The 22,295-nt window shown below is 39.3% G+C and overlaps 1 protein-coding gene and 1 non-coding gene across 2 annotated transcripts in view; one reads left to right on the top strand and one right to left on the bottom strand.

Annotated features, from left to right (window-relative positions):
- The first annotated feature begins 2,271 nt into the window (after positions 1 to 2,271).
- Positions 2,272 to 2,442, top strand: LOC119149488. The gene has a single exon (XR_005104721.1). It is a non-coding gene; the product is annotated as a U1 spliceosomal RNA (small nuclear RNA).
- A 382-nt stretch (positions 2,443 to 2,824) lies between these two features.
- The window catches only part of SEMA3E (semaphorin 3E), a 145,258-nt gene continuing 125,787 nt past the window's right edge, over positions 2,825 to 22,295 (bottom strand). The window contains exons 12-17 of the mRNA XM_037390243.1: positions 20,755 to 20,846; positions 19,556 to 19,597; positions 16,231 to 16,397; positions 10,287 to 10,354; positions 8,626 to 8,765; positions 2,825 to 6,008 (exon numbers count right to left, since the gene is read on the bottom strand). Coding sequence (XP_037246140.1) covers positions 5,556 to 6,008; positions 8,626 to 8,765; positions 10,287 to 10,354; positions 16,231 to 16,397; positions 19,556 to 19,597; positions 20,755 to 20,846 — 962 coding nt within the window. The 3' untranslated portion in view covers positions 2,825 to 5,555. The remainder of the gene's footprint in view (positions 6,009 to 8,625; positions 8,766 to 10,286; positions 10,355 to 16,230; positions 16,398 to 19,555; positions 19,598 to 20,754; positions 20,847 to 22,295) is intronic.

Genomic DNA, 22,295 nt, shown 5'->3' with positions numbered 1-22,295 from the left:
TGCCAGAAAAAAAAAACCAACCCAAAAGATTCATACAAACATGCCCTTACACGCTGCTTTTGGAGCCCAGGCTGGGGTCTCAGTGTGGCACTGCATGTGTTGATTTAACTTGCCCACTCACCTGGCACTACCCTACATTGCTGCAGCATGACACGGCATCGGGTAGTGGGGGAGCTTTGCCTGGCCACAGGCTTCTGCTCCAGTAAACAACAGAGTAAGGGATGATAAAATGTATTTTCATCTCTCTGGTGGCTGTTGTGAAACTAAACACATTTTGAACATAAAAAGCACTATAAAATATCCATTCTTTTTAAGGATTGTAAAATAATAATGTAGTAACTAACACATTTAAGCAGAAAAAAATGCAGTTAATGAAGTACTAATGTTCTGTGTGCCTGAGTTAAAGCTACAAGTGGAATATTTTCATTACCTTGATTCTGACAAGGTCCACAGTGCATTCTTCAAATTCTAATCATTAATAACATATAACAAAATCAAATGCAGAAAATGCTCATGGTGCATTACTCATGCCTATTGGTCTGTAAATTTCATCTCTTATTAATGGGAAGAGAAGACAGTAAGCTTCAGCTGTTGCAGCATCATGATGATGATGATGGTTATTGACATTATTGTGTGCCTTCACAGACATGCTTGAAGTCCATGGTGAGGGCACTGGGTGAGTGCAATTTTTCAGACTGAGAAAAAATCATCATGGGCTGTATGTGTGATTTTGTTGGATATGCTGAATTTCAAACTTGCTAGAGTTGTTCTGAGAGTTCATAATTTAAATACAAATGCATCCACATTAAATGTAATCCTAGACTGTACTTCTTCAAATGTGGCTTTTCAAAGATGTGAAAAACCCACTGTCACAGGCATTAAATTCTGCAGTTGTATTAACTGACAGTGCAAGTAAAGAGATGGGTTGTTTCAATGGAGTTTTCTGGGTGTTGCAATTGGGGAAGTCTACTGAAACAAGTTATTCACAATGGCTCTTTAGCTCACAGATGTTCTGAAACAGGATCTGAATCCAGGCTTCTCCTCCTGCAATTAAATCTGCTCTTTCCAGATATGGATAAGAATCTCAGGAAAGCTAGGAACTGGGCAGCTAAGGCTCTCCTGCCCCAACTACATTCAACTATGCTCAGTCCTGCACTTCTCATTTCGGCAAATTATGAGCACATGTGTAAAAAGGTTTAACAATCTGTTTCCTGGTTCAACATTACAGGAGGGTCATAGCTCAAGGGGGCAAAGTTGTTTTGTGAAATGAGATTACAGTGATGGATTAGATTGATGTTTGGTAAATTTGTTTGGAAATGTGTGCATCACTGTAAAATGTTGATTAACTCATAGCTACCGGTAGCTTTACTTGACATTGCCAGCCCTGCCATTTTTCTCTTTGCACTGCTAGTCAGATAGCTTATTTCTTCAAGAAATTAAAATTTAAAAAAAAAAATAAAAATCACTCATTACTGGTGGAGAAGTAAATTTTACCCAAAGGCAGGACTTGTCAATCATGTCTTCATTTATGATAAATACTTGTGTTAACTGGACATGAATTCTCCTTTAAAAGCAGTAGTTTGGTGAATTGAACAGGATTCCTGGGCTGATAGGAATTGCGGGCACCCTGCTAGGTTACAGATGTAGAAAAGCTCACTTTCAGTGCCTCTTATCTGGACAGTGCAGCTTTCAGAGACATTTGTGCCTTCTGGACCCAGAGACATAAAGTTGCATAAATAACTTCAGCTTCACTGCTCCAAGGTAGGATAAGGAGATTAATGGACTTTTTAGGGAAACTGACAGACTGCTTTTTTAGGGGAAAAGAAAACTGATTTCCCCCCCTCCCCCAAAATTAGAAGAAAATTAAAGAACAAGATAAACTCTGTAACTACGCTAGTTATGTTAATGCAAGCGCTTCTTCTGTTAACTCTGCTATTCAGGTACTTGATGTAGGGCAGTTATTTTTCTTTCTTGCTTACGTAAAGAGATCTCTTTTGTGCTACAGAAAAGTTGTGTAGAACCTAAAAGCCTGTTTTGAGCCAGGAATTTCATGGCAGGCTAGCAGTCTTCTGGCTTCATGTCCAAACAGAATCTGAGAGTTGCAGTAGTTTGTACAAGGTGGTGCATTTACATCTCATTGACAGCAAAAGAGCAAAAGCAAGAGCAAAGTATTTAGTCCAAGCGATCTGGCTTGTCCCTCATCAGGACACAGGGCAGAGCTCAAAGAGTTATCTAAATTGTTGTTTCTCTGTGAATTCCATTAGTTAGAATCTTCCTACCTGGCAGGGGAGACACCATGATCAGGCAGGGTTTTTTCCCAGGGTGAGGCTCATCCCCTAAACTCCAGGTGTGCTGACCCCTGCCATTTCCCCAAATGCAAGAAACTCAAGTGCATAATTTGTGGTAGTTGGGGACTGTGTTTGTGATGGGGGTTTTTTTTATTTATTTATTTTTAAAAAGGGGAGTTGGACTAGATAATCTCCAGAGGTCCTTTCCAATTGTGCCCATTCTGTGATTCTTTGATTCTGTGTTTAAGTGACCATGTTCCACTCTCAAAATACATTCATGCAGCAGATGATGCTCTAATCATGGCTTTCTCAAATCTACCTGACATTAATAGACTAAAGTTACTCATTATCCTGTGCCACAGTTTCCCACTTGGTTACTGTATACTAACATCCCTCTGTCCTGATCTGAGATCTCTGCTCATAAAATGCACAGTAAAGGGCATCTGTAAATAATGTGTGACTACTGATCTGCACATAGTCATATTGTCTGGTGAAAATAAATTATGAGGAATAATACAGATTATTTCAGCCAAATATGGTTCTTAATTATATTTATAATTTGACCACTTCATGCACATACAAAATACATCAAACTCATAATGAAAAGAAGCAGACAATGCCCCCCAAATATACAAAGAAGCATTTTAAATAACATTGTCTGTGTATGAGCACATTTGTGCGTATCCTTCCAAAATACATTGTCGCTCTTTCTCTTCTTCCATAGATGTCATAGCACTCTTTGAACAAGACCTTGTAGTTCTGAATTCTCACAGGCATTGCAACCATGAAAGTAGCAAAGTGTGAGCTAGAAATTTAAATTTTAAAAGGTAAGTAAAGATTTAATGCAATTCTCCACATGTAACCGCTAAGGAGATGGGGAGCTAAAAATACATACTGTCATATTAAATCAGGATTCCTGGTTTGCGTATCACATGATTTCCATCTGAAATCTCAGAGAATGGGACACAAAGTTGTTCTGTCAGGCTGAGATGCGGTTATTCGTTTCTAATAGTCCGTTAATAGTACATTTGGCACTAGATAGTAGCAAATGAATCAGAAAAAGTAAAATATAGCTCCCATTACTGTTGAGAGGAAGCAGACTCCATAATTCATCAGAAATGGATTTCAGTGGTGTTTTAACAGTTTTCCATCAAGGATGCCAGTGAGGATTGTATCGGGATTAGGTATAAATCTGGGATACTTGTTCTGTGCATGTTCTCTCTGACACAGCCTTTAGTGCTAGCACTTTCCACACAACAAAGAATCCTAACTCCAACTAAGTTCCATTAAACTGTCACAAAAAAGTGTGTTTATCCAGTCACCTGCATAAGATCAAAGTCAACAACTGCGTAGATCCATGCAAGGCTGTGCACAGTGTCCAGTCCCATCTCTTAGACAGGCATTCTAGCTAAACAAAGCAAACCCTCAGATAAATTGATTTACTTGACACTGCCTGGCCGAAAGATGTATCTGCTATTATAGTGACACAAGGTGAATCCCTGTTTTCCTCATACTGCAGCTGCTGACAGAGGGTGCCCATGGGCTCCTTTCAAACACTGGGACAGACTGTTCCCAGAGGAGCACAGCAAGGCTTGCTGGTCCTGCCAGCAGCTGAGAGATCCTCTCACACACAGCCTGTTTAGAAAACACTGGGTTAGCATCGATTGCTGCATTTGTTAACACAGCAAACCTAGCAAATCTCTGTTACCCAGGCTGTTAATTCCCGCTAAGTCCATATCCTGTTTCCTGATTAGAAGTTGAAGCTAAACGTGAACCTCTTCATGGCTGATGAGTCCCTCCTATAGTTTCTTGGTGGCATCAAAATCTGTATCAGCTTGGTTATTTTCCCTGTTGGCATCAGGGTCTTATTTGGAGTTAACTCATTTGTGACTCATTTGTGTTTATTAACCTCCCTATCTTTTTTTTATTATTATTTCCAATTTTTAAAAAGATCAGTTCATAATGTAATATCAGATTTCTTAAGTAGTGGAATGCTATTTTTTCTGCATTTTCTTCATCTCATCTCTTATACTCAAAGAAATATAATATTTTTTTTTTTAAGTCAGTCTTGAAAGACTTTGATTGTAAGTGATTTTGTTCTTTGATCTTTCCTGGTATCATTCACAAAAGCAGCAAAGCAGCCCTTTTGGCCAGAGATCACATATCAGGAAAAGATTTACCTGGAGCAGAGCCTTAACCTATAGAAACACAGCTGCATATAGCTGCTCTTGTTTCTAATCTGCACCCTAACTTTTTATGACTGCATTTTACCCCAAAAGCACATCAACAATATAAAACATTACTTACTTTAAATGCTGTCTTTCCAGTATAAATGACTTCCAGCACTGCCTTCTAAACCTGTGGATTTAGCACATAGAGACTAGAAGTGTGTGATGAAAATAAACCAGGTGTGGATCCGGGTAATACTTCTTTGCTATACACATTTCTTCAGAAAATCGATGATAATATTGGCTTTTGCTCTGTTTTGCCACAAGAGGGCACTCCCTTAATTCCTGTCATTACCAACTCAATGTCCCTTACTAGAGGCAAGATAGGCTCGTTTTCTATCTAAACCCTTATTCCAAGTTTTTATATAGGTAAGTTGAATAATTTCATTGTTTGTGTTCTCAGCATGCATTTTACTTACACCAAGTTACTAGGCAATATTATTTAGCTGTGAGAGCACACTGCGCTTCATAAATAACGGATCAGGCAAAAAATGGTGGGAAGTAAATAGGATTTCCCTTTGTTACCTTTAGAGATAGCAGCACACTGTATTAACACAACTCATTGTTCTCAGTGATAAACTCAGACAGGTCACAATCAAAAGGAAAGACCTCAAGATGTGCAACTTTCAGAAGCAGGAGAAATTTGTGAAACAAAGAAAAGAGATATTTTTCATCCACTTGTGAATGCTTACCTATTTGAATTTGTTAAATATGCTGTCATGTGCAACAATATACAGCGCAAGCATGGTCCACACAGGAAAATGATTCAAGCACTCGAAGTTTGAAGATTGTCACGTCCTCCCTAATGCAAAACTCTGCTTTGACCTACTTTGAATCAGATAGTTGAGAAGATTTTGTTTAAAATGCTTCTAAACAGTCATCACGAGTGTGCAGTATAACTTACCATAGCAATTTTGTTTTCAGTCCCAATATTTTATATATATAAACCTGTGTCATTTACCAAACCCAAGACTGATTTCTCCCACTTACATAAGTCCAACTGAAATTTTGCTCAGAAACAGTCGATGGAATTTGTCCATCAAGAGTCAGCTATGTTCCTGGGCAATCGGTAATGCTCTGGCCTGATCCTTGCCTTCTTCTCCTGAGGGTTGGCGTATTTCCACTTGGATGGAGACATTTTCAGCTTTTTTCTCTTCTTATCTGTACACCACACTTTTTCACAGTATTCTTCCACCCTCTGGAAGTTGCTGTAACCTATCAGTTGAAGAAATTCTTTGTACCATGGCTTTGATGCCTGAGGTATACTGCTCTGCATCGGGCATGGCATTTTGTGAGGTATCTCCTCCTCATAGTCTTTATTGAACATCTCATCTACACGTTCTTCCTCGACTATTTCCAGGGTGATTTTCCTGACAGTGTGAACAATGCTGTGTTCCACCGTCTGACAAAAATAAGTCCCTGCATCCAACCGATGCAGCTTCAGGAATAAGAGGCCAAGATCCATTTTGATTATTCTATCATCAGTCTTCACCTGAAAAACAAATTGATGCAGTTACAAAGCACAGCCCTCTGCTATTACATTCAATCACAGCAATTACTTCTGAACTGTACATTCATGAATACAATATTTAATTTTGAGAGGAAGATTAGAGATCCAAGATTCACAGTTTCTAAGTAACAAAAAATTTTACTTGAAGTAAAGAAGAAATGGAGCTGTGAAAGGAAAGCACTCTGGAGTATCTGGCCAGCATGGGAGGACAGAGTGGAGCAGACAGTCTCCTGTTTTCCCATGATGGGTTAGTCACTTGGGGCTAAATCACAGAGGTGAGTAAGCTTGAAACATTCCGATAAAATACTGGATGGAAAACAAATGTGCATTTGCCAGCTTACCTGTAGTAAGTATCCCTGTGAACTTTCTTGTACATTGACAAATGCCTTTCAGGCAACATTCATGGGTATCTGTATAACTGCAGGACCATGGAGAACTTACAGCCTCAGTTCTGAGTTTGGTGTTCGAGTTCCCCCTACAGCTCCTGAGAGAGGCATTCACAGATGCTCGCAAGCAGGGAGCACTGAGCTCTCTAATCCAACCATCAGAAGCACCCAGGACAACGGAATCCTCATCTTTCTATTCAATGGTAAAGTGCTGAATATTAAGCAGAAGAGAAATACTGAGAGCAGCCCTGCAGAGAAGGACTTGGGGATACTGGTGGATGAAGAACTGGATGAGAGCCAGACATGTCCACTCACAGCCCAGAAAGCCAACTGTATCCTGGGCTGCATCACCAGCAGCGTGGCCAGAAGGGTGAGGGGGGGGGAAATCTGCCACTCTGCTTTTGTGAGACCCCCCTCCCCTGCAATGCCGCATCCAGCTCTGGGGTCCTCAATACAGGAAAGACATGGACCTGTTGGAGCAGGTCCAGAGGAGGGCCATGAAAATGACCAGAAGGCTGGAACGCTTCTTTCATGAAGAAAGGCTGAGAAAGTTGGGGTTGTTCAGCCTGGAGAAGAGAAGGAACTGGGGAAACCTTGTTGTGGCCTTTCAAGCTATGAAGATGGCTTCTAAGAAAGATGGAGAGAGACATTTTGCCAGGGGCTGTAGCAATAGGATGGGGGGAAATGGTTTTAACCTGAAAGACAGTAGGTCTAGTTTGAATATAAAGAAGAAATTTTGCCAGTGAGACACTGGCATAGATGGCCCAGAGGCTGTGGATGCCCCATCATTGGAAGTGTTCAAGGACAGGACTTTGAGAAACCTGATCTAGTGAAAGACGTCCCTGCCCATGGTAGTGGTGGGGGGTGGACTAGATGATCTTTAAAGGTCCCTTCCAACCTAAACTATTCTGTGATTCTATGACTCCATGATTCTATTTCTTTCTGCTTTTATTTGTCATTTTCTAATGACTGTATTATTATTCATGAAAAATTGAATAACTTTCAGCAGGAAATATGAAAACAAATCTGTCTTAATAGTATAGAGACATACTGGAAGGTTAGAGTCTGTTCAAATTTACGCTCCTGGCGTCCAGTATCTGAGCTGCTGTATCCAATAAAATGTGTATATAGTAGGACATCCTCCCCACCTCACAGTTCACTACCTTCTGTGAAAGACCTGATTAATAGTTCTATTGTAAGAATGATTATGCATAGATAGGGAACTTCCAGCTAAATACATGAGGAAATACCAAGTGTGAAAAACCGTGCAAAGATCTGGCACTTGGACAACACTTCAGGCAAAAAATGTGCCTGAAATAGGGATGACATTCTTCTTGCTTGATTTTAGATATTTAAAGCACAGTGTGGCATCCTTGGTTACTTTGTATATTTTTGTATGCGGTGGTTTACTAGTAATTTTTTTACTTTACCAAATGAAGCTGTCTAGTTTAGCATGAGGTGATACCACTGGCTATAACTGCACCACCATCTAGTCTGACTTCAAAGGCAGCCTACATTGAGAAGCTCCTGGGTAGATCTCTTTATTGTAAGTAGGCACATTTTCTAACAATCAGATGAGTCCCACTCCTGAGATGTGCAGATGTCTGTGTCTGAGCTGGGGTCTCACATTTGCAGTAGAGCCTAGCTGCTAGGCAGTAAGGCAACCATCCTTATCCTTTGGCAGTCTGAGGCTTGTCTCCCTACATCTTTCCACATACTAAGTGGAGACAGCTACACTGATGTGCATCAAAGAGGTATTGAGGGGTAAATATAGTAACGCTTACAAAGCACTTTTATAATAGCGAAATATATGTGAAAGAGGCAAAGAATCTACCAACACCTCTTTTCAGAACATTCTGTAATGTAATGGGTGAGGCAGCAGGAATGAATAGATGTTAAACTAGACTAACACTCGGAGTGATATGTGCACATTTCACCTCTGCAATAACGTACCAAGAGAAGTGATGGATTCTCTTTTGTTTTGAGACCTTAAATCGGGCTTCACTAGATTTCTAACATCTGCAATCAAGATGCTGAATGCAATCACCAGATGAAATTCTCAGGTCTGTTAATTCAACAGAGCAAATGAACATAATGATTTTCCCTGACACGCGTGTACCTTTCAGCAGTTGATGACAGGCCTTTCAGTGAAGATGTAATATTCCTAACAGTGGGCTCTTTTACTTAAAATGTTAGTATATAAGCATATTTACCTCTTCCTTCTTGGTGTCATGTGCTCGCTGGACAAGCCAGATTACTTTTGCTTGTAAGGTCCGAGGGGTGCACTCCAGAAGGGTGCTGTTGTACTCTATCCCATAAACAAGGCGCTCCTCAGTCTTCTCTAGGACTTCGCCTGGAAGGAAAACAAAAGTTTTAAAAGTATGTGCTACTGCCAATACTTGTTAGTCCCCATATGCAGGGTGTATTTACTTTTAAGAGTGAAGTTCAATTCAGATCCAACCAGATAGTGACTGAAAAGTAGTGTCTGGTTAAGGTCTGACCTGCGAAATGAATTTTTCCATCATCTCAGACTCTCACAGGATCTGTTCCTGAGATAAAGGGACCAAACTGTGCCATGATTCAGCTAAGATTATGCACAGAGAAACAAATTTCAGTGTTTCACACTGCTAATTGCTTGTGCATGGTTCTTATGAATAGTTCATCTATTTCATTTTCACTCAGTGAAACAGGAGGATTCGATGAATGCTTAAATATAATAAATAATGAAATATTTTTAGGGATAAAAATGAGAGCACACACCTTTTGCAGAATGAAACTCTTAAAAACTCTACTGCCCTAACCAATATTATACATGTCCACGTTATACACCTGGAAAATGAATGTATAGTTTTGGCTCAAGGGTGCTAATAAAACCAAGGTGAATGAAATTAATCAAAACTCAATTCTGATTTTCCATCCAACAAAATATCTGGAGGAAGATAAGCTAGATATTACACTAGTGATCAATTGCCCTTATTAATGAAATCATCTTATTCCATAGTAGTGAGAAATATTCTTGAGACCAATCAATTTTACACCCTTAAAAATACAGGGGTTGATATCACTGTGATTTCTTATGGTATTTTAAACTTACTGTGTAATTAGTATTTCATATTGGAATATACTTTTCCAAAATCTACTGTATATTACAATGGACATCAATTTTAATGATGCTTTCTCTGGTTAAATAACTAATATATACCTAAATAATTTTTCTCTGGTTATCTATCTAAAATAACCTTTTATATTTGATTTTTTTTCTTCTGTAAGTGCATTGGGTGTTATCCTACAAAATACTGAGGATGTCCAGGCAACTGTTTTCTGTCTGTTTTGCCATTGCCAATACCAGTGTTTGAAATCATCACTTTCCACGGTCTGGACAAAAGCATAAGACACAGTATTTTTTTTTTAATTATATTTTTTTTTAGGACAAATCTTGATAATGATCACAAAGAAACATTTGTGTTCTGACATGTCATTGCCCGTGTCTATGCTACAGAGCTCCTTCAGTTCTGGCTGAGTGCTCTGGCAGTATTTCATATTCATTTCAGGATTCAGCCCTGTTATTTCTTATCCCTGTCCCATTTTTCCGCTTGCATGTGTGTTGGAAGCCCTTACGATGCATTAACCACATCCCTAGTCTGAATGGCAGGGCTGCATGAACACTATGGGATGCACCCAACCTGCCATCGAAACAAAGTCATTCTTACACCTGGGTGACATGGGCTCATCTCTATGTCTCTTATAACTTATTATGGGAATATGCCAGTAAAAAACCTCAGGTGAGATCATGGTCTGGCTCATACTCTTGGCAAAGTCTGTGCTTTCTGCTCCACGTATTTGCTAACAATTCATAAATGTGTGAGTAGTTTACCAATGAACTGCTGGCCAAAGCACTGCTGCGCTGCATTTCCATGTCGAACATCTTGTCTGCGGAAACGTCTGGAGGGAAAAAAATGGGGTTGTTTGAGATAACAAGTTTAGCTTACAGATTGTTGGGTTTATGCTGAAGTGGCATTCATTAAAAACATAAGGAGCTAAATCTTGATTCCTAAAAATTTAGCATTTTTGTGAGAAATGCTCATTTATGCCTTGGTATTTTTGCTCTACTCAACCTATTGGGAATCATGTCTGAAAAAAAGACACACACTTGTCTGGGGAAGAGGCATAATTGTGTGTCCAGTTTATACATAACGACACTATTTTTATAAATACTAAACCAAGATCTTCTGAATGAACTGGGCAACATTCAGTGCTAGGAAGATTCAAAGGGACCTTTAGCCTGTCTTTGGGTTCTTTTTTTTTTTGGAAGCCAAGGAAATTGCCCTGCTTCAGTTTAGAACAGTTTGCCATGTATGTCAAAGGTAGTTCTTATATCCTTCTCATGCTACTTTTTTTTCACTTGGGAATATCAACACGCAGAGGAAATACTTTCTTTTATTACCTCTGTGTAGCAGACAGTTGTTAAGCTAATTTTTCTCAATAGGGAAACAAATGACAGTTGTTAAGCTCATTTTTCTCAACAGGGAAACAAATGCAGTCATGACTTTCCCATGCCTAGAAAGGCAGCTAGTAGCAGAACTGTGGTCAGAACCTGTAAGCCCTGGCTGTGTTCTGGAAATAATGCAATTATTTTTGAAAGAAAGAAGTGTTGTGAGATCTGGGCTTCAAATTCTTCAAATACATTTACAGAAAAGGAATGAAAACTGTAATCCTATGGTGCATTCCCAGAAGAACAGTGCTTTTATATGGCAATTTTTTCCTCTGAGTACCTTGATATACAAAATCAGAGATTGCTTACTAGGAAAACAAAAGAGCTGGTTGGAATGTCTTATCTTGCTAGATGTAGTACTTCCAGCAATCTGAAGTTTAATTACACTAAGGATAGTTTTCCTATATATTCATAAGGAGTAATTCTACACAGTATTACCAGTGCCATACATAACAGATTAACAGAAATATGCAGTGTAGAAAATCTTACACAGCAGGTATGCATACTGCATAAATCATACATGATAGAAACAAGCAAAGCCAAGCAGTTTTGTTATTCTTTGCAATTACTACTTAAAGCTTTTCTCCAATGCTATTTGAACACAAAAGACAATTTTTATTTGGCACAACCTGAATTTACTGACACTATTTAAATTTACACTATTAAAAGATCTTGCCCATGGGTGTTATTCATATTTCTAAACTGCCAGTAGACGGTGATTATTTTCTGAGTTCTGTCACCCATATGGACTTTTGATCCAGTGGTGCTGGTGGGCCAAGGGGACAGCTTTTACCTTTACTAATATTCAGCAGAACCAATGTTTTGCCAGTGTTTTTTCAGCGGAATCTGCAAATTCAGTGGGGACTGTGTTGGGCCATTTAGGCAGAAGCGCTGAAAATGCATGTATATTATCAAGCAAAAAATGAGATGCTGAGATAGTAATAGGGCTTTATCATGCCCTGGGAGTTCTCATTGTAATGTATAGATGCTGCAGATTTGTTTACTGATAACTCTGCTAAGTGTCAGTGCTGAATAATGCTGCCACCAGCTTTGCATATCTGTGTATACAGTTATTATCTTCCACAAATATACATAAATACTATAGACATAAGCCTTGGGGGAAAAGGAAAAAAAAAAAGTTTTTACTGCTGTCAGGCACAGCAGCCCTATGAAGCAGGAACAGGACAGTTAGTAGGCATGTACTATTTACTCTTCAGTTCCTGAAGATCATTGTAGAGCTAAAAAAATCCTTGTCCTGTAAAACAGGATATTTCTCCAGTTGTTTGAACCATTTGAGAAAAAGAGATGTTTGTTTGATGGATTTTTTCTGTTGTGTGAAGGCTGAGAAAGATATTTTTACCAGTGCCTTCACTTGCTACTTTTTTGAAGAGAAGGAAAAAATGGGGAGAGGTGCTGAAAGAGAGAGACATGCTGGGAAATAAACTTATTTCACAAATACTGAAATAGTGAGCCTTGTGTTCATGTTTTTTTGGGTTTGTGGGTTTTTTTTGTTTGTTTGTTTGTTTTTTGTTTTGTTTGGTTTTTTTTGTTTTTTTTTTTTTTCTTAGTAATCATTTCATTCAGAATTCCATGAATTATAGAGTAACAGAAAACTCCTGAGATAAACCACTGTAAGGAACAATGTTCAGTGAGTAGCAAATGTACTGAACAATGAAAGTGTCTTTTGCAATCTATAACTTCATGAATTTAGATTTCAGTCTGTAACTCTACGCTTTCAGGAACTTAGTAAAAATGATCTGCAAGAAAGCAACACAGTGATCATCATCATCACCATCACCATCATCTCCATGTTTCTGTATTATTTTTCAAGGCATAGATGAGGCAAAGTTGAAGAGTCTCAGGGACTCACACAGATCATTGAGGTTTGTGAAAGAAACCAGCAGGATGAGCTTGGTTTGCCAAACCGAATGTGCAAACTGGGGGACATCTGGGTTCACACCCGGATTTAGCTGCAAGGTGGCAGCATCCCCTCAATGGCCACACCCCTTATCCACCACGCCCTGCCCCGCCCTGCCCCGAAGCGCCTCTCCGGGGTGCCCCCAGCCGGGGGCGGCTGTCACTGCCCCCTCCAGCCTGGACACCCTATGGTGGGCAGGCCGCAAGGAGGGCCAGGAGGCTTCAGGGGGTTGAAAATAATTTTTGGGGAAAAAAACCCTGTTTGGTGCTCCCTTGCTAACCATGAGAGATGAAGAGCATGTTTGTGTACTTGCTGGTGGAGCGCGTGGTAGGGAAAGAAGCCAGAGAGGGAAAGGAGGCAGGAGGGCGACCGTCAGCTTCTTATAGTTAGCTGAAGAACCACAGGTCACCAGACCTACTCAAGCTGAAAGACATTTTAAAATGACTTCAGCTGTTTTTCAGCCTGGATGGTGAGCTGGCACAGCAAAGAACCTCACTTGTAGAATTTTGTGCTTGTTTAGATAAAAATTGAACCTGCCTAAATCAGACTGCAGAGGTAATAGTGAACTAAAGCATTTAAGTCCTGGACCTCTGCTTTCTCAAGCATACTTCATGGAAATGGAATGCAATATAATTTCCCTCTTAATCCTGTACATGCCTTAATTAACAGTTGTTCTGTTTCATGTTTCTGCAAACACTTGTCACACCTTGGGGGCATTAGGCTCTAAAGCAGATGAGAGCATTTGAATTGAAGCAGGGAGAGCACGTTCATTGTACATCTCTGCCTCTGTTCAACTCTTCACCAGTAGAACTGGAATTAAAAAGAGATCGCTTGGCAGTGCTCTTTCTTACTGCACTAGCAAGGCTGCTCTTACAAATCAAAAGCCCACCTAAATGTACCGTACGAGGGTCACATTTGAGCAGACTGAGGTGGTATTAAAGCCTGCTCATGTGTGCTGTAACGTAAGGCACAGCTCCATGAGTCGCGATGAAGGGAGGGCTGCCAGGAACAGGGGAAACAAGTGCTCTCCAATACCCCTTGTGCTCACATCACTTGTACTATCCTGTGCAGCGTGAGCAGAAATCTGGAGCTCTGAGACAAGGGTAAATTAAGATGTGTATTCTCTGGGATATGACATTAATTCTGTCTGGAGCCCAAGGTTGCCATGGCAGGGTTATCACCTGCGCAGGGTCACTTTGTACCAGAAAACTTCATGTTGTCTACTGAGGCCTGCCTTTTCCAGCAGTGCTCTCCACCTGCTACCTAGGAGGAGGCAACTTAAAATGACTTCCATACATGTCCTGTGTAGCTCTCCCTGCCTCTTCAGGTACCACACAATGTGAGCTCCTAAGTTTAAAATGCTCTGAGCCTCAACTATGCGCTAAAGTGAACAAAGCAAATGCCATCTGTCCCTCTCAATGTGTTAGCTCTTGCTGGCTGTTCCCCAAACTCTTATACGCAAAAAGTTTTGTAGACGTCAAGAACATTCAAATGAGTGCAAATCCCTTCTCCACTGCTGCAGTGCTTATCTTAAGAGAAGGATGATGATAACAGCAGTATTTGCTTCTTTTAGAGACTGACCTGCTGAATGGTGGGGAGGTAAGGCACAGGAAGGTGCCTGGGGGGCTGCCGGTATCACTCAACCCTGGATAAATGCCTATGTCAGGGGACTTAAAGGCTGCTACTCTGGAAATTGTCTTAGGTGAGAAATATGCTAAAAATGTACAACAGAGTTTGGGACTGAGTGAGTTTCTCTTATCTTTTCTTATACAATAAGTAGCCTGCAGAACAACATAACTGCTCCTACAGTCTTAGCAAGCTGCTGGGAAATATCTTAAACCCCTCCCTTCCCCAAATTATTTTTATGACATTAGATGAGTAACCCATATGCTTTATAATTACAATAATCCAATTTCTATTTACTGTAGGAAATTAATCTGTCTGACCCACTACATAGCTGCTCATCTTTCTTAATCTGGGGCCTGAGTGTTTTAGTCAAAGTCTTCTCACATTGAGCAGACAACCAGAGCCCACTTCTTCCCTTAGGTCTGATTGTAAGAAGCATGAGAAAATTACGCAATCCTGCTTGTAAAAGTGGTGTAAACTCCCTACTTGGTTTAACCTATATGCCTTAGTGTAAGAAGTCCAAGAGATTCTTAATTATGCTGAGTCATTGGCTGTATTTCTCATTTTTACTTTTTAATGTGCCTTACACCAAAAGTTGTACTACCCAGTGTAACATGGCTGTGCTCATTATCTTGTAGAAAATATCCACAGAAACGCCTGTTGTGCCTGGCTACAGTCAGCAGTGCATTTGCTAGAGCTCATCCAGGTTCATGGAAAGATAAGTTGTGTAGAACAAAAAACAAATAAATAACCCCCCCACACACACACTATCCTGGCTTTCCTTAAGAAACAATAATAAACTGGGATACTATGATTTGGTTTTGAATGAACCATCTCCTCTGGTTTTCAGGACTGTCTCCAGAAGTCACTCAATTCATTCTAATCCTTGCAGGCCATGTAGGTCTAATATATATAAGCACATATTTGCAGAAACAGTAATTGCAAAAAAAGCCACCAAAAGGATTTGAATTATGCATGACCCAAATTTTGCTGACTAAGGCTAGAAATTACCCTTTTTAGTGGCAAAGCTCACTTAAAGTCTTGTTTAAAGGTCTGGAATAAAATATGTATGTTCTAGTATCTGTGTAGCCGAATGGCAGGCACTGGGTTCGAGAGGGAATGAAGGAGGACAGGTATGTGGGAAATTACTGCACAAAAGAATGAAGGCCAAGAACCATGAATAAGTGAATGGTGACAGGGAGAAGTCCTCTGCCCAAGGCAAGACCTAAAGCACCTGAATTAGGTTTGTGCTTTGAACTGACCTCTAGAGAAACTTCTTTTTATAAATATATAAATAAGAAAGGCTAAGCCTAACCTTAGCTTTTGCAGATGCTCTGGTTTCATTTTGGCTTGTGAAGGTATTTGACTATTAACACAGAATCTTCTTCGCTCTTCTGGGAAATTCGGTTGTGTATGTTACTGCAGAATGATATGTCTGCTGTATAATACTACCAAAATAGGTCTCTGATGTTGTAAAGAATCTTTCCTCTGCATACCAAAAGAGGCATAAGGAAACAGAAGTTTGTTTAATACTTACTGCAAATAATGGCTAAGTGACTTTGCTTCATTCATAAAAATATTCCTGGTGCTGCAGATTATGCCATCCTGTTAATACGGCTCCTTTGCAGTCCCCTAAGGTTGCACTTAATAAATATCTGACACATTTTCTCACTGCTCAGTTATTTTTATGAGGGGGAGATATGAATATCTTTGTGTTGTGGTAGGAACTCTTCACGTAGGTATTTTGCAAAAAGGGTTGTGAGGGAAAGCAGCAGTTCTCACCTCTTTGCTTGCATTCCTGTGGGGTAGTATCGGGAGCAGGAGATCCCATCCCACGCACAGTAGGGATCTCGCGCGAGGCAGCAGTCAGCACAGGCAGTGCCGTACATGTCACACTGGTGGAACTTCACTTGGGCTATGACTGACTCAGATCCAACGTAAAGCTGTTGCTGAAAAAAAATGCATCACATACAACTAAATTCCTAGAATTTCTGCTAAAACTTCTGTTACCAATGGAGTTACTAAACAAATGTTAGCTTTATCGTTGCTCGCCAGTTGTGCATCCAGCCTGTGCCCTGAGGGAGGCAGAGTTGCTCTGTAGCAAAATATCTAATTACAGACTAAACTCCTGCATGAGCACAGAGGAACAGAAAGAAGGTAAAATAAACAATTTATTTTGGCATTTCCTCGCTTCTGGAGTTTCAGCTTTGTAAGCTTTATTTTTGAATAGGCAGTTTAGGTTTCTTTTTCTTCCTCAAGATAGTTTCCAGTGCCTCCCTCTTTACACTTCCCTGTCACCTAACTGACCTGCAAAAAAATCTTGACATGAAAAGCTTTAAACAAAGAAGTTCGAATTTGCAAAAGTTATAAGCCACCTCAATCTTAAAATGGGAGCTCCCGAGTAAATTTAACTCTTGATGTGGCTGCTTACAATACGGTCACATATACACGTGCATAGTCATACTATGATTTGTATAATCCCTCCATGCACAGGAGATAGATATATTTTTTTTTTGTCTCCTGGTGCTGTGCAGCCTTTCCTTACAAATTAACTGCTCACAATCTTCTTCTTTAATACTTATTTGTAGGGTTTGGGGTTTTTTTCATCATTAGTGCTAAGACTGTTTAAATCTTCTGAGTTCACATAAATGTCCTTTTCAAATAAATTAAAGATGATCAATCTAATTCTTGACATGCTGGTATAACAAATTCAGGAGAGAACAGCTTGGATTTACAGGTATTTTAGAAAAAGTCTTGTTGCTGGTAAAGGTAAACGGTCTGAGCACAGTGTGCACTGCAATAGGAACTGCTTATGCACAGCTCTCTTCCATGGTTTTACCAGTCAGAAAAAGGATTCCCTATGAACATTTAAGCTGTGCTTATCCTAATGGCCTAACTTAGTCCATATTCCTGCTCCTAGACCAAGCTTTCAAAATCTGACATTTTAAAATTGTTTAAAGCTGGAACACACTGGCAGCTCATTTAATCTGGTTTACTGTCACTTATCTGTCACAAACCACAAAATTTAATACAGATAATTCATTCTTTTTCCTAATTAGACCTTCTATATCTGTTTAGATCACAGAAATTTAGCTTTCAGAAACGTCAGGGGAGAAGACTAGGAGATCTGGTAACAGCAGTACTTGAAGAGTTTTTCGGCTGAGATAAACCAGATGACAGTAGCAGGAACTCAATCTGCCAACTGGAATGAAGAAGAAACCTGGGAACCTTGTTTGAGGGGAATTCTTTCTTGTCTGTAAAGGCTGCAGTGTGCATGTCCCAGAAGACATGAACACTTTCAATGAGACATATGACATGGGATTTTCTCTTTCATCTTTTAGCAGGGGTAAAGACTGCTCTAAGTCTTGGTTCATCAGGGGAGGGCAAAAAGCATCCGATATCTAGCCAACTGAACATCAAAGAAGAACATTCCTTCCCAGTCTCTGCAGATAACTAGCTCAGCCATGAAACATGTTATTTTGTTGTACCACTGACTTGGTGAAGACTGGTTAGTGTTATTAGGGTAATGAGACAAAACTATCAAGGAGGTCTCCACAGGCTCACTAACTCCAAGTTCAAAAGAGGCCAGCCAAAATGCTCAAGCTACATAACTTTTTTCACATAAACTCAACTAAGTTATATTTATGTTTATTTTAAAGACAAAATTAGTGCTAAACCTGTCCCTAACACATATTCCAACATTTACTTGTCCTCAGTATCAGAAAACTATCCTATTTCCAGATTAAGTTTATCTATATCAAACAAGGTGAGCTTGGTTATTTAATCTGACATTGCTTTGCCATCAATGTTTAAAAAGCCTTACACTCATACAATAGGAAGTCACTCTGGTAAAATTTTATACCTGTCCTCTTCTCTCTGTCTCCTCTTTGATATCTTGAAAAAGTTAAGCTACTTTCACTTTTCACAATCAGGTTTATTCTTCAAGCACTGGATTGCTTTGGTGGCATTTTTACGGTTCTCTCCAGATTTTCAAGATACTTCTTGAATTAGCAGAGTTAGAAGCACTTGGGAGCTGGATGTGATGGAGAAAGACTACTTCATTTTTTATAGAGTATCTCCTTTTTACTCTTCCAGCACAACCCTTTCACCATGACATTTCATTGAGAGCTAAAGGTAAGGCAAATATCTGAAATGACACTGAAGTCTTTCTCGAAATAATCACTCAGGTGCGTTGTTAGACAATCTAGTCTCGAGGGCTGCTTTCATAGTCCATGGGCAAAAACCCAGATTGATCCAGGAAATAATTCAGAATACACTACACCTAAGATCCTCCTCTGAATCACCATCAGAGTGAGTTTGTCTTTCTGCATTACCTACAGAAAGAATGCAAGTTGACTAGACACCCAGACTAACTGATCTTTTGGGGCACACTCACAGCTCCAATTAATGCAAGTTCACTCTTTGTTACTTGCGTATCACTACATTTATGTTCACCTATATTGTGCTGGATGTTTAATATCTATTAAAATATAACTATCCTGGGATGTTTGTAATGGCTTCATCCTGAGATGATATGATGATATGGTACAAATGAGAATCTACCTACAAGAGCAATAAATTGGGTGTTTATATTGGCAGAAACTAGCAGAAACTCAAAAGGCAGTTGGATCCAAACAGCCCTGCCTTTCATGGGCAACTGAACATGTGGGAGAGCCAGCAAGGCTTTTTTTGCACTGATAGCCCCGTGGGGCTGAAGTCTGTCTGCATTTATCAGCAAGGAACTTTTCTGTGAGATGCCACATACACCAGGCTAATCCCCACTGTGATTACTACACCAGTAATTCATGAAACAGATTGGGTTTTACTTGCTTTGATATGCATGATAGCGTGAACTAAGGAGATATACCATTAGAATTGGAAAATATGAATGCTTCATAAAGGAACAGATCATATCACCATAAGTTTATATTACAAAAGGATTACATGTGTCAGAACAGATCTCACTATAGACGATGTACATACCTCTGTTTATCTATGTATGTATATATGTATGTATATATGTATCTATCTATCTATCTCTATACAGTTTATAGCTTTGTTACATTTGAGTCACAATCTTCACATTTCAAACTTGTCTAATACTTACCCTTTTTGAAGAGATTTCCATAGAAATAATAGGAACTGGCACCTAGAAAATAGGAAATATTTCCTTACTTAGAAAAAAAATGTATCTTATTATGACAATAAATTGAATAAAATAATGTTGATCTTTACTTATTATACTCAGCTTTGCTTGATACTTTGATTTTCTTTAAGTTCTGATATTACAGAAAGATGTGAGGAAACTGTGACTTTCAGAAGTATTGCTTTAAAAGAGTCTAAAACCAGTCAACACTTAATTCAGGATTATCAGAGCCACAGGAACACTACAATTTCCCTGTCAAACATGACATCAGATCTTGGACCACTGAATCTCTTTTGTCCTACTTGAAAGTGATAAGTGGAGTGTTCTTTATAACAAAACATTCACTGAAGATAAGATAAAAATAGCAGGAATTCCTTCTTTTACCATTGTCCTCCCTGCCCTCTGCTCAGATTTCCTAGAGCAATGGCAAGACATAGCCCCTAATAGGTGTATTTAAAAGGAGCTTTATCAAGAGGGGCGATTTCTGTGATTTTCCCCCAGGCAACAGGTCAATAGTCACAGGCCTTAAATGTGGGTACCAGGTTTAAACATCTAAATTTGGATGTTGGATTCTCCTTATGGATCCAAGTAGATTAGCCTCTTACTTTATGTGGCTAACATGATAGGAACTGAATACTCGCTAAGAGGATTTCAGTATATTAGTTTGCCATGTACCAAATACTGAGCTTTAGTCATGGGCTATTCTTGAACAAAATGGCATTTTGCCTCAGTAGGACTCAGATTTGCCCACTGTAAAGACAGATTAACTGATTCACTCTTTCTGAGGATTGCTCTTTTTTTTTTTATCTGGACCTCACTGAAGCTTACTTTGCACATGCAATTTTACCCTTTTAAATACTTAATTGGATATGAGGGGTAATTGCAATGTTTCCAATTAAAAGCCACACTACAACCTCCAAACATGTAAATAGAAATACAGTAGCCCTGGTTTGCTGCAATGTGCTTCAGTACTTGGGCTATGTACCTCCACCTCAGGAAAACTTCAGCTGAAAATGAAGATTAGTCATAAAATAACTAGATCGTTGGAAAATTTCTTGCATGTAATTGTTACATAATTGACTATCCTCATATTTTTAGAAATTTTAGTTCTGCAGAAAATTCAAGACTCTCATATATGCTTCATATACAGCACAGTTCACCTTGAATACTTGCAGCTCTTCAAGAATCACTTCTTCCATTGATTCTGTCTCTTGATTGTAAATTGTAATGACTTTCAGTACAATTCCATTATCTGGGAATAAATTTAAACAGAAAACAAACAAAACAGAACTAAAGGTTATAATTGGTGGAAACATTTATATGGCCTTCAAATACATTAAATGACTTCTTCAAAGTGATAATGCATAGAAATTTCCAAATATGTACAGGTAACTGCATATTGCTTTTATTGTTAAGGACTCCTATTCTTAGAAAATAAACACATATGACAATTTGTCCCTGGCAAATAAAAGTCAACTGTGACATCCCAAGCTATATGATTAATTGACTTGTGTTTTTCAAATTCTGGGTCATAACCCCTTCGTGAGCTGTAAAAGGATCGAAAAGGGTGACTATATTTCAGAAAAAGAAATGAGAATAGGCAGGAGCTGAGTCCATCAAGGCAAGGGAGTGTAAAATAGCTTTAATTATAAGTTGTGAGTTTTTACACTAGTTAGGAAGTGACTAACTCTCCTTAGTTGGTAGCAGCAGCTCCGTTCCTCCAGGCAAGAGTACACAAAACCTTTAGGGGCTCATTGCCCACAGTTCTCACCCTGCTCCAGGGAAGCACTGAGCTGCTGTTGGTCTGAAGTTGTTAATCAAAGGAAGATGAACCAAGAGAAAGCTGCACGTTCAAAAAGTCTAAGGCACATTGGAGTCTAGATTTATCAGCCTCTCTGTCACTATGACTCTTGCAGGAAATTAAAACACGCAAAGGGCGTATGGTCTTCCACCACTTCAGTATTGTCTTGCTGACTATTATTAGAATAGTCTTGCCTTTCTTAATCCAAAACTCACTCATCAACAGTGGCAAATATCGCTTTCTTTCTTCTGTTACTTTTAGTCACCTTTGATTTACAGGGGAAATATTAAGCAGACAAGCACTGGGGAAAATATTCAGCAAAAGATCAAAGGGGCAAACATAAAGAGGAACCATTAAAATGGGGTCCTACACCACTTCTAAAAGAGAATACCTAACCAAAGGCATCCATTTTGTGATGGAACAGCAAAAAGAAATTGCATTCTGAGCTCTGATTTTCCTAAGTAAGTCCCTCTTCGTATCCTGCTAACAGACATGTGAAAGCCTTGACGTTCAGGCTTCATCTTTGATGAACCATTCTAACCTGCACTGCTACCCTTAGAAAACTTCTGCTCATTGGTAAGACTCTTTACTTGTCTTACACAGCAGGTGTTGGACTCGGACAAAAAAGAAATTAACCCTTTCTAACATTATATTGCCAAGAGAAATAGTGAGTTTTTTGATGGGACCTTTGCCAGAGCAGAGATTGCAGGACTTGTTTTAGAGTTTCTAAAGCCCAAATTCCTATGCTGGAACTTTTTGTCACCTGAGATTAGACATTTCAAGAAGGCTAAGCAGGTGTTAGATGCCAGTTCAGCACAGGTCTAAAGCATACTCTTTAAGTCCCCTTAGATTCAACTTCACTGAGCAGAGAACTTGTCTACAAGAGTATTTGATACAAGA

Source organism: Falco rusticolus, chromosome 5, assembly GCF_015220075.1.
Source record: "Falco rusticolus isolate bFalRus1 chromosome 5, bFalRus1.pri, whole genome shotgun sequence".
Lineage (NCBI taxonomy): Eukaryota > Metazoa > Chordata > Aves > Falconiformes > Falconidae > Falco > Falco rusticolus.
The sequence above is the reverse complement of the archived record's forward strand: the minus strand, read 5'-3'. Positions and strand labels throughout refer to the sequence as shown.